Raw genomic sequence first — 12,585 nt, 5'->3', positions numbered from 1 at the left:
GATCAAATTTGTGAAATCACTGGAAGGAAACAAAAGAAAATTACATCTATAGTATTTAATTTGAAAAAGGAAGACAATGAGCAAATTAGAAAAAAATAAAAGAAGCAATTGCCAGGATCAAATGTTTGCTTGAAGCTTGGACATTATTTAACATAGCCATTTTGGAAGCCCAGACTTTTTAATTTTCTGATGAATCTCTTATGAAGGATTTTGTCATACATCTAGAATCTTCTAGGTACATTAGGAAGGTTATTTTGAAACATCTCCATGTGTACAGTATACAGGTATATATTGCATGTGTGGAAATAGCAATTTCAGAAAGCTGCTATCTATATGTACACAATAAAGAGATTCCAAAGGAAGTCTGAAACATGCTCTAATAGTTTGAAAATTTTTCCAGAATATATATTTTTTTAAAAACACTGGTTAAAAATACTCAATTTTTGACATTTTTTGAAAAAACTAAAACTTTATATTGAAATTATAAAGTAACAATATAAGTTAATAAGCTGAAATTGTATATTTGAGAACAGTCATGGCACAAAATAACAGACAAAATTTGATGGGGATAACTTCATTATTACAGGGGCCACAGAAGACTAAACTTTGGACTTTTTGAGCACGGTCCATTTTTTCGGACCACTTTGAGGCGTTTTAAAAAATTTATAATATTTTTATTGAAAATAAAAATAAATGAATAGCAAGCAAGATAAGCACAGCAAAAACAAAAAGGAGCATAGGGTTTCTTCAGTGTTCCCAGGATCAAAAACACAGTACAGTATAGCACTCAAACCACCCAAACTTGTTTCCAACACTCATAACAATGCCAAATACGGCCAAATTTCTCCAATCTATGATGTTGTACATCAGTGAGTCTATACAAAACATACCAATCATTAAATTTACAAACCACTTTGGTCCACTCAGGGGTCTGTGGCAGAAAGCATCATTTTATAGAATGTCACTTCTGCCTCATTGAGGGCAGGGGGAAAATGAGGGCAGGGAGGAGGATCAGCGACGGGTAAGTTCGGGGGAGAGGGGGTCCCAACAGCAGGAGGTAGTTGGCATCCTTCCTGCCATATTTGCACGGGCAGGGAGGGCAGCGTCGGGCAGAGCGGCTGGTGGCAGGAGGGAGTGGGCATCCCTCTTGCCATTTGTGGGTTGCAGAGGGGGGGCGTTTGTCAGGGGGGGGGGGTGGCAGTTTTTTGACAGGTCTGCCTATCTTTTATTCATTTTTGGGCCAGATATTTTGCATGTGTAACGCACGCAAAATATCTGTGCCATGAAAAAAAAAAAGAATAAAAAAGACAGGCAGACCTGTCAAAAAAACGGCAGACCTGTCAGTAACACAGTTACCGACAGGTCTGTAGCAGTTGGGTTTTAGGATAGTAAAACCTGATTCAAAATAGCCAAGCAATTGTTAGTGAATTAATCGCTTGGCTATTTTGCATGAGGTTTTACTAATTTGCATGGGTTGGATTGGATCGGATAGGAGATTGATTGGGCAGCAGTTTAGTGAATCGGGTCGAGGTTGGGGGAACGATTGCAAAATCAGTAAAACTGGTTTTGCTATCGTCAGTACAGGATCTAGCCCTTAACTTCGCAACCCCGTGGCCTTATCTCAAAAGAGATATAGAAGAACTAGAAAAGGTTCAAAGAAGAGCGATCAAGATGATAAATGGGATGGAACTCCTCTTGTATGAGGAAAGGTTAAAGAGGTTAGGGCTCTTCAGCTTGGTAAAGAGTTGGCTGAGAGGAGATTTGATTGAGGTCTACAAAATCCTGAGTGGTATAGAAAGGGTACAAGTGGATCAATTTTTTACTCCATCAAAAATTACAAAGACTAGGTAGCATTTGATGAAGTTACAGGGAAATACTTTTAAAACCAATAGGAGGATATATTTTGCAACTGAGAGAATAGTTAAGCTCTGGAACGTGTTGTCAGAGGATGTGGTATGAGCGGTTAACATAACTGGTTTTAAAAAAAGGTTTGGACAAGTTCCTGGAGGAAAATTCCACAGTCTGCTATTGAAACAGACTCCACTGCTTGCTCTGGATTGTAGCATGGAATATTGCTACTATTTGGGCTTTTGCCAAGTACTTGTGACCTGGATTGGCCACCATGAAGAAGGGATACTGGGCTAGATGGACCATTGGTTTGATCCAGTAAGGCTATTCTTATTTTCTTATTCTAAGTTTCTATGCTATAAAAACAGGAACTCCTTTTCCTTGACCTGTTTTGGGCCGCCGCGGGAGCGGACTGCTGGGCGGGATGGACCTGTGGTCTGACCCGGGGGAGGCACTGCTTATGTTCTTATGTTCTTATGTTCTATAGAAATGCATTGGGCCATATGCATACATCAATCTATTTTGGGGGAGGCTCATTTCTCTGGAATCCCCGGTCTAGTCTGACTCATTGCTTTTAGTAGAAGTAAATTCCAGATGTCTCAATCTATCCTCCTTTTACTGGAGCCATATGGTACCCTCTTCAAGAGTAAAAGCCCACCAAGAATGCATTTAATTCATAACACCTTCACCCTAAGCATCCTGAGAAACTCATTAAGCTCCTAGTTGTTCTGTTGTCTGTTAATTTAGATTGACTGAGCAGGGACCATCTCTTAAATATGTTGTACAGCGCAGTGTAAGCCTATTGGTGCTATAGAAATGATAAATAATAGTAGTAGTAATTTTCTGCTACAGAAACTGGAACTTCTCCCATACAAATGCACTGGATAATTTTTTGTGTGTGTGTGTGTGTGGGGGGGGGGGGGGGCTGATATCTCAGGAGCTCCAGTCTTGTTTGGACCATTTCTCCAAACTTGTGTCTTTTTACCAGTTTTCTCCTGTGCTAAATTTCATGCCATTGCAATAAATTTTCAGATAATTATTTTGCTCCCCATCAGGACAGACAAACAAACATTCTTGCCCCCTTTTGTATAATTCTTTCCAACTTCCTTTTGGGTTGGAAAGAATAAAAATATCAGGTGAGGATCAGTTTCCAGAATGTAAACCATGCTATGGTTGTGTAATCCCTTTTTTCTGGCCTGAGGTAACCCCACACCAAAAAGAAATTAAATGACATATACTTACTAAAGTGTATTGTGTGCTGAGCAAATGGAAACACATAAATAAATACAGTACAAACCCGAGTCAGTGAATACTAGTCAACACATGTACTCGCCTCCGAATTCTGTGACTGACAGGTTAAACTAGTTGTTTTGGTTTATGGCTGACGTCATTGTCCCTGCTGATTGGTCAGTGATGATTTCATTTTTTTGTTACATACGGGCATTTAACCGATCTCTCCTCAATCAGCCCTCCGCCCTCCATTTCTCTCTCATTGACGAAAACAAATTGACATTCCCACATCTCGTCTTTCTCCAGCGCTTTCTCTGCCCCATGCTTTCACCCATTAGTTCCAGGGAACATCAATCAACTGCATTAACCAATGATGTTAGAGGAGAGGTAACGACCAATTCAACAAATCCCGCCCATTCGAGTTCGGTTGCGTTTCAAAACTTCAACAATACTCCGCTTTTACTCTTTATCCACTTTTTGCTTCCCTTCGGTAAGACGCATAAGGTAAAATAAATAATGGAACCTCAGAAACTGTACTGATCACATACTGATAAAATAAACCGTAGAAGCAACTTACCTCTGGTTTTAGGAAGTATATAACTGCATTGAAGTGCGCATTGATGGACGGCCGCAGTAGCCAATAATCTCCGGAATCCCAAAGTACCTGCTCGCCCATTGGAAGGCTTTCAGGGGCACGGAGCTGAGATCCTTAACGGCATTTTCCTTGACAGCTCTCGGACCCAATGGGCTTCGCCCTCTTTGGCAGCTGCCTGGCCAATCGAAAGGCGTAGAAGATTGTCTCGCTCTCCCCCTCTCCCCGTTCCGTTTTGCCCCAGCAGTTGCTGCGAGAAGTTAAACGGGCGGCGGAGAGGCCGTTCCATGGCGCGGACATGTTTCTTTAGCGTGAAAGCCGAATGAGAGAAAAGTTTGGTAAGCGGCGAGCGAGCCAGGGGCGTGGGGGGTTGCTCTTAACCGGACGAGATGGGCTGGGGAAGGCAGGTCGGCGGCCCTTGTTCGCTGGCGGAGGCTTACCGACCAGCGAAGCGGGAAGGCGCGTTGCGGCGGAGTCTCTTCCCTTGCTAGGCCCGGGGAGGGTAGCCGGAGGAGAGAGCTAGGGCCCGTTTTCGGCGCCTTAGACCGCGCTGGGTTCTTGGGGGTTTCGGCGGGAGCCGTTCGGGGCCACGGGCCCGCCGTCGTAGCTGCCTCCTGGGGCGGAGAGCCCGCGCTAGGAGCAGATTTTAAAAAGGGAGGTTTTGGTGCCTGTATTGGGGAGTTAAATGGCGACGTGAGGGTATTTAATTCGGGGAGGGGGGTGCTCAATGGTTCTGCTGCTTGGGCTGTTGGTGTGATTGTTGTGGCCGCTGTTTTGTAACTCTTGAAGCGGCGATCGATTGATGCTCTCGTCGTGTATAAGACCTTTTCGTGGTATTAATGGTGGTTGAGGTATGTCTGTGTGTGTATATATATATAAAGTATTTTCTTCTTCTCGTCTTTCTTTATAAATTCCAATTCAGACCACGATTTAGTAACTTTTATTACTTAATGAAGGATAGGATTTAAAGTACTTTTAGGTTACTGTTATATTTGTGTATCTTAAATATTCTTGCTTGCTTGTTTCATATTTGTCCTTACTAGTAATAAACAGACCCTTTTTTCCCCCAAATAAGCTTGTCTTCCTAACGAAAATCACAATATTGTTTTGATCATTGAGAGAGAGGTTGAATGAAAAGGGATTTGAAATGAAGTACCTAGTAGGGCTCAAAGAGCTTAAGCCACTGGTTTGTAGTTCTGTAAAATCTATTGGGAGGAGAGGAGGATAGTTACTTTGTGAATACTTACCCCTCAGGCCAGTGTTTACACTGTCTGAAAGTGAGATTAGTGATGATGGGGAAGGAAGGTCAGTTGGAGGCCTAACTGATGGCCCATTTTAATTCCTCTGTGGTATGCCATAGAGTTGGCTGAGTTCAGATCAGTTAGAAAATCCATCCTGAGCTGAATTCGGCGAGAATCTTGCTGCCAAACATGTATCATTTTCACTTTGTGGGACTGACTTCATGGTAGAAGTCTTCAATTCTGATAAAACAGTGGGATTTTTAAAAATGTTAAGCAGCATATGCAGACTTTAAGAAAATAAGCAACGTGTTAAACTTTTAAGAGCTTTATATTATAGAACGACCAGGTAAGGAATCCAGAAAGGCTTTAATTTAAAGTTTGTTAATAAAAGCCCATAAGAAACAAATACAAGACTAGGATATCAAAACATATGAACCATCAAAAATGGTAAATAAAAGCGATATTTTCCTGGCAGGCCATTAAATGTTCATCATGTGCCTCTTTTTGTAGCCTAACAATGTGTTTTTATTTCCACAGTGTGCATAGTGCTGATAATTTATAAGTGTGAATTTGTTTTTGGATGATCCCAAACACACCCATATAGGCTTAAAACACTTTCTGCAATTCAAAGTGTCAAATTCTTGAACAGACCTCAACCTTTCATCCTTTGGCATATCTTCAGGGTACTTCAGCTCTTCTAGAAAACAAAATACAATGCCATTTGTTCCTAGTAGTGCATCTATGGAACTAGCTTGTGGCAGACTCCATGTTACCACCTGCTTTCTAATAGGAATTGCTACTGTGGCCAGCTTGCCTCATTCCCTGTGTGCACTGGTCAACTGATATTATTTGCAAGAAGGGAGTAAAATAAAAGAAAGACCACTTGATATCCAGATCTAAACCTCATGGGGTTGTATTGTGCAAAAAAAAAAAAAATCCATCACCATTTGCGCTTAAGAAACTCACCTCTGTGATGCAATGAATATTCACAATCTATGATGGTGCATTTTTAAATGACAAAACTTGTGGGCAATTATAGGTGCTTCATAGTTAACATTCACTAATCTATTTCTGTATTTGGTCAAATTTCTTTGGCATTTTCATTATAGAACGAAGGCATGGACAAATAATAGCATGAATGACCGGGGCCCCGTAGTACAAGTGAAGAAAAAACAATGTATTGGCTTTTGATTAAACAAACTGGGTTACAACTTTTAGACAGACAGTGCAGTGTAAGTATGGGATAAAACCTGATGATATGAGTGAATTAGAATTTAATGTAAAGGGTGAATTCTTCTGTAGATGGATATTGGCAGTTCTTGAAAAAGAACATGTTGTAACGTGCTGTTTGATACTATGATGACCATTTTATAAAGGCAATACTGGGTAACCAGTCTTCTTGTAACAGAACAAGATGATGTCGGAACTCTTTCCTAATATGCTTGTTTGTATGCTCTCCAAAGTATATAAAAAAATGATAGATTTGAAGAGATTTTAGATGTCAAAACTGAAAATTGTTTTTTAGGTAAAAAAGGCTCTTTCCCTTTCTTTTAAGCTATTGCTATATATGTTCAGAAAAAATTTAGGGGTCCTTTACTAAGCTGTGGTAACAAATGGCCATTGTTTGCCCTCATGTAGGCCCTTCCCATGTGTTAAACCCATTTTTACTGTGATTGTAAAAACCCTGTTTTTCTGTTTATTTCATTAATGACCATACTCTAATGTTGCAGATAAACGCCCCGCCCAACCTTATCTACAGTATCAAACAAAAAAATATCAACTTTATAATTGTGTGCTCAGAGATCAAGCGACAAGCAAACCTTTTGTTATCTATATCAGGCTCAAGGTATAATTATGGCACACTTAATTGATTTTTTCCAAAAAAATGTAAATCAAACCAACTTCACAGATTCAGGTTCCTGACATTCAGTGGCTTAGTAAAGGGTAGGAGGCGCCTGGGGCAGTTCGACATCCCCCTGCACCTTCTTCTTCCCAGCCCTCCATACCACACTCACACCCTCCCTCCCTCTCTCCTGAACCTCTTTAAGTCTCTGCCACCATGAGCAGCTTCTCTGGCCTGCTGCTTGCGCCAGTGATGGCTTTCTCTCTGTCACCAAGTGATTTCAGAAGGGAGCCAGGCCAGTGCAAGCAGCAGGCCGGAGAAGTTGCTTCTGCTGGTGAAGATTTAAAGATGTGAGGGGGGGAGAAGGGAGTGTGGCGTGGGGAGTTGGGAGTTGGGAAGAAGAGGGCGCGGGGGATGTTGTACTGCCCTGGGCGCATCCTACCCTTACTATGCCACTGCGTGTTGGGAACCCACCAAGATAGCACCTGCTCCCCTTACCACGCCACTGCCTACATGGACTATGTTTCGCTAGGCTGCATTGGAGAACCCAACATCAAACTGGTAAAAAAAGTGGGTATCTAATATATCTTTGTTGTACTCATTCTTCGCTGGTTGACCAATCTAACGTTGACCAATAGTGCACAGCCATTTTTAAAAATGACTGCGGAAACATTTAAGGCCACATTTTGTAGGTGGTAAAGGCTCCCGTATAGCGTGCAGTAATGTAGATGCACTAACTGGTTAGGGCAGGAATACCCGCTGTCTGCCCCTGGCATGCCCCCTAAAAAAAAATAGCATGCAGTTTACATGCATATCCCTGAACTAACATGGAATGCTTTAGTACTTCCTGCATTAGGTACTAATGCAGCAAAAACAAAAACCTAACACAGCTTAGAAAAAGCCCCCATTTTAATGCCATGTTTTTATCTGGTAAATTAGTATATCTTCTCATTTCCTGCTCTCGTAATATGCTCAAGTGAAGTTGATTTTAATTGCAGGGTTAGTTAGAAAAATTCTAGTGCTTTAATATGTATCGCTACACAAGGCAGGACAGCAGTACCAGCACATTGTTTTGATAATAAAGGGGCCTTTTTACTGAAAGTGTGCTGCTTCACATGTAATGCAAAAATTAATGTGTGGTAAGTGCAAAATCAGTGTAGTAAATACAGGGGATGTTCCCTACCTTTACTGTACAAGTAGTCAGGTAATGCATGGCCACTGTGGCGCCTGATAGTGTGGGTGCTCCTGCACTAACATGGAGCAGACCCATGGACAAGAAATAAAATAGGAGCTGATGTGGTGGTGCACCCCCTTCGATTCGATGCATACGTGCCAACACTCCCTGATGGACATCAAAACCCTGCTTACCTAGGGGCTTTGATTGTAACTAAGTGGAGGCCCAGGTAGCAGTGAACATCTTTGATGCCACCTCAGTTGATGCTATTACCCAAAATGGTGGTGATGCCCACCTATTGGTGGGTGATATTTTGTTGTTGGGGTGCAGGACTTAATTGCAAGGGGCAGGTTTGGCATGTGGGAGGCCATCGTGGGGGGTGGGTGCCTCTACACCTCCAATTACAGTGCACTGTGTACCCAGACTGCTGGTAGTGCAGCTGCACTTGATGTCTGCTTTTGAAATGGGGTGAGGTCAGCTGTGCTATTGGCAGTTGTGACAGCATGTAGTACTGAGCCATGTGCCAGCTGTTACAGCCAAACAATCCACATAGCAGATCAAATTAATGAAGAGAGTCTGATTTATTAAACCACTCACCTGACCTGGCCACATTTCACCTCCAGTTTTCGTCTGAGGTAGAAACTACAGGGAGATTAGAACAAACAAATCTCTGCTAGTCGGCAGTTCTAGCCACACAGCAGATCAGTACTTCAAAGTGGCAGTATTTCACTGCTCTATGAAGATGAAAGGCTGTCATTTGGAAGTAGTAGTACTGATCAGCTGACTATCAGGGATTTGTTCTAATCACCCTGACGCAGGCTGCGGGTGAAACGTGGCCATATCGGGTGATTGGTTTAATAAATTAGACTTCTCTTCATTAATTTGATCTACTGTGTGGTTTATTGTTTGGCTTGTGACAGATTTTTGCCTCTTCTGGTTTTATAGCTGTCACAGCTGGCCACACATCTGCTTGCCCATTTCAAACCCGGATCCCTCCACTTCTGTGTTAGTTAATCCAGGATATTTTTTTTACTAGATGGCTGCCTTATTAGTACAGACTTGTGTGGGCCCATACTACTGTCTACCTTGTTAATTGCTTAACACAGCTTTCTTAGTGTCTGCTCCACTGTTCTGAACCAATAAATGTTCCCCTCCCTAAAGGTAGAGAGAACTGAATTCTGCCAGTGACATCACTAGCATAAGCTATGGTGCTCTCTAGAACAAGCCAGTATTTTTCTCTATCTTCAGCAGGTGGTAGATTGTGCTGATGGTGCAACTATCCCTGGCCTTGTTACCCACTCATCTGGCTTTGGTAGCGTCTGGCTGGTCCCAATTCACAGTCTTGGGACCGTATATGGTTGAACTTGTAGCTTGGCTCCAAAGCCCCCAGTTGCACTTCTTAGTGCCACTGTGTGAAGGCGAGTCCCCATCCCCTTACTCCTTTTGCCTCTTTTCCTGTTAGGGTGAACCCCCCTTGGGTTTCCCCCTACAGCTCCCAGGCTTTCCAAAAGTGCTTGCTTCAACATCACATATCCCCCCCCAAAAAAAAAAATTAGTTGGATTGACTAGTTCAATTCCATTTGTCAGGGGCTAATAGTATAGTAGAGAACTAACCCCCTCTTTATCAATCTAAGGTAGAGGTTTTTAGCATATGCTGGTGAGATAAGTGGTCTGATGTGAAGTTCATGATGTTCATAGGAATTCTATGAACATTGGAGCATTTACCGTGCTGGCCCATGCTAAAAAAACTTTAGTGTAGCTTGATGAAAACCAGCCTAAATAGGGAGGTAGGCTAGGGCAGTCACAGGCCTGTGTACATCTGCTATGTGGTAGAGATGGATTATTTTTAGTGTGTAAATGTGGACTCAGTCTGTCTTTTCTCTCAAAATGTGCCCGCCAAGGCACTTAAGCAGTTAGAATCCTCTTTCAATTCATTCAGACAGGGTGGACAAATTCCTGGTTATGTGATGGGCTTTTTTTTCCATTCCTTTCCATCCTGGGCCCTATAGGGGGAGGTCCATAGGGCCCTGTTGGGCTTTTTGGCTCTAGAGCTTGACCCAGATGATTAAGCAGATCCTGCACAGGTCCCCTTGAGACTAATCATAGCCTAACCTTCATTCTTGGGGTAGGGGCAGGGCCCAAGGTGGTGGGCAGGGACCCTGTTTTGTGGTTTCCAGTGCTGTGGAACATATCTGGTGGTTCAGGGGGTCTTGAATGTGAGGCAAGGGCTCAGAGTAGAGAATGACATGGGGACAAATTTGTCTCTGTCCCCAGAGGAACTCAGTTTCCCCGTCCCTGCGCGTTTTGTCACTGTTCCTGCCCCATTCCTGTAAGCTCTGCCTTAACTGCACGAGCCTCAAACACTTATGATTTTAAAGTGTTTGAGATGTGCAGTTAAGGATGGAGCTTGCAGGAATGGGGCAGGGACAGGAAAATGAGTTCTCACGGGGACGGGGAAAAATTTGTTCCCATGTCATTCTCTAACGGACTCTGTTTCTGGGGACATGACATAAGGGTTGTCATACTGGTACAGACCAAAGATCCATCAAGCCCAGTATCTTGTTTCCAACAGTGATTAATCCAGGTCACAAGTACATGGCAAAATCCCAAAAGAGTAAAACATTTTATGGTGCTTCTCCTAGGAATAAGCAGTAGATTTTCCTAAGTCCATCTTAATGGCTTATGGTCTTCTTTTAGGAAATTATCCAACCACATTCTCTGGCAACGAATTCAAGTTTAATTACACACTGAGTGAAGAAATATTTTCTCCGGTTTGTTTTAAATATACTGCTTCTTAGCTTCATTGCATGCCCCCTAGTTCTAGTATTTTTGGAAAGAGTAAACAAGTGGTTTACTGTTGCACTCCACTCAGTATTTTATAGATCTCTGTCCTATCTCCTCGGAGCCATCTCTTCTCCAAGCTGACAAGCCCTAGCCGCTTTAGCTTTGCCTCATAGGGAAGTCTTTCCATCCTTTTTATTACTTTTGTCACCCTTCTCTATACCTTTTCAAGTACTGCTATAATCCTTGTTTGTTTTTTGAGGTGCAGTGACAAGAATTGCACACAGTGAGATGCAGTGACAAGAATTGCACACAGTATTCGAGGTACAGCGCTGTGTATGCCTTTCAGCACTATAAAAATGATTAGTAGTAGTGCATTATGGAGCAATAACAAAGGCATTGTAACGGTTCTCATTTTTGTTTTCCATTCCTTTCCTAATTCCTAATATTCTGTTTGCTTTCTTAGCTGCCACTGCACACTGGCTTTGTCTCATAAATCCATGCTTATGTATGTGATTTGTAATTTTGTATAACGGCCTCTACCATTTTTCCTAGCACTGATATTGGGCTCACTGATCTATAATTTCTGGATCACCTCTGGAAGCTTTTTAAAAAGTAGCATTACATTGGCTACCCTCCAATCTTAAAGAACTATGTTGGATTTTAAAGATAAATTACAAATTGCTAACAATAGCTCTGCACTTTTTTTTTTCCCCCCCCCCAATTCTATCAATACTCTGGTTTGTACACCATCCAGTCCAGGCGATTTGCTACTCTTTAGTTTGTCAAATTGCCCTGTTACATTTCCAGATTTATAGAGATTTGTTTTGGGTTTTCTGACTTATCGGCATTGAATACCATTTCTGGCACCAGTATTTTCTCCCACATCTTCCTTGATGAAGACCGAAGCAAAGAATTAATTTAATCTTGCCACTATGGGCTTGTCTTCCCCGAGTCCTCTTATCTCTTGGCCATCTAGCGGTCCAACTGGTTCTTTTACCGGTTCTTGCTTCTAATACAGTTCCCCCCCCTTTTTTCCAGTGTAATAGGTGTGTCATTCTAGACAAGCGGGTTCTCTCCATGGCTGTGAGCCTTATGCAGAAGGAATCCATCCATTCTGGATTTTTTTTTCTGTAGCCCTCCTACTTCACTGTTTGTTGGGTTTCTCATGACTCAAAGTTTTCTTTGTAATCACATCTGTGGTTGGGGTTTTTTTTGTATGCTAACAGCATGCTCTTGCTGACTATCCGTGATTTTGGCAGGAATGGTTGTTAAGGGTCACTAAACTTGTTATATGCTACTCTCGCTATGAGAGGCGGAGAACAAAGTCCAGGCTGTGATCAACTGTTCCCCAGTGTTGGGAGTCTATGGCGGACAGTTGAGGAGATGGGTTGTCAGGCCCCTTGTTAGGGGGAGAGCCCATGAGGCTTGCACTTGCTCCTGGCTCTAGGGATGGGGGTTCACCAAGGGGGTTTCTCTCCAGTTTAACAGGCCAAGCTTTATTGATTTTCCTGCCTCTGCATCTCAGGGTGGTTTAGAGGCCCTTTTTTTTTTTTTTTTAATACAATCCTGTTCCTCTATTGTGCTGTTTCTTCTGCAGCCCACCCAGGGGGAGTTGATAGCTATGCAGTGCAGCTTAGGCTGCCTAATTTCCTCTGGTGGCAAGACCTGGTTGCAGTGGGCCCTGGTTTCGATGTCCAGGCACCAGCCAGATTAGTTGCTGTTGTCCCTTCCTCTGCAAATGTCTGCCTCTTTGGGATACAGCTAAAGTGCTATCTTTGGGACATAGCCCCGTCTTCCTAGATGCAAAAAAAACAACAACCCTTTTTCTGTTTCTCAGCTTGATCTGGGGCTTGATCCCTGGGGGTGTAAGATG

The 12,585-nt window shown here is 42.6% G+C and overlaps 1 protein-coding gene across 6 annotated transcripts in view; it reads left to right on the top strand.

The window, feature by feature from the left end:
- Positions 1–3,402: 3,402 nt before the first annotated feature.
- The window catches only part of PPM1B (protein phosphatase, Mg2+/Mn2+ dependent 1B), a 99,006-nt gene continuing 89,823 nt past the window's right edge, over positions 3,403–12,585 (top strand). Inside the window, exons 1-2 of one of the 6 annotated variants that reach the window (XM_033937438.1) lie at positions 3,681–4,008; positions 6,021–6,143. Coding sequence is in view for 1 of the 6 variants with exons in the window: in XM_033937436.1 (XP_033793327.1) it covers positions 3,993–4,008 (16 nt within the window). In the remaining 5 variants the exon portion in view is untranslated. Of the gene's footprint in view, positions 3,583–3,680; positions 4,009–4,384; positions 4,522–6,020; positions 6,144–12,585 lie in introns of those variants that run through there. The other 5 variants (XM_033937434.1, XM_033937440.1, XM_033937437.1 and 2 more) reach the window with 5 other exon arrangements.

Source organism: Geotrypetes seraphini, chromosome 3, assembly GCF_902459505.1.
Source record: "Geotrypetes seraphini chromosome 3, aGeoSer1.1, whole genome shotgun sequence".
Lineage (NCBI taxonomy): Eukaryota > Metazoa > Chordata > Amphibia > Gymnophiona > Dermophiidae > Geotrypetes > Geotrypetes seraphini.
This window is presented reverse-complemented; position numbering and strand designations above follow the sequence as displayed.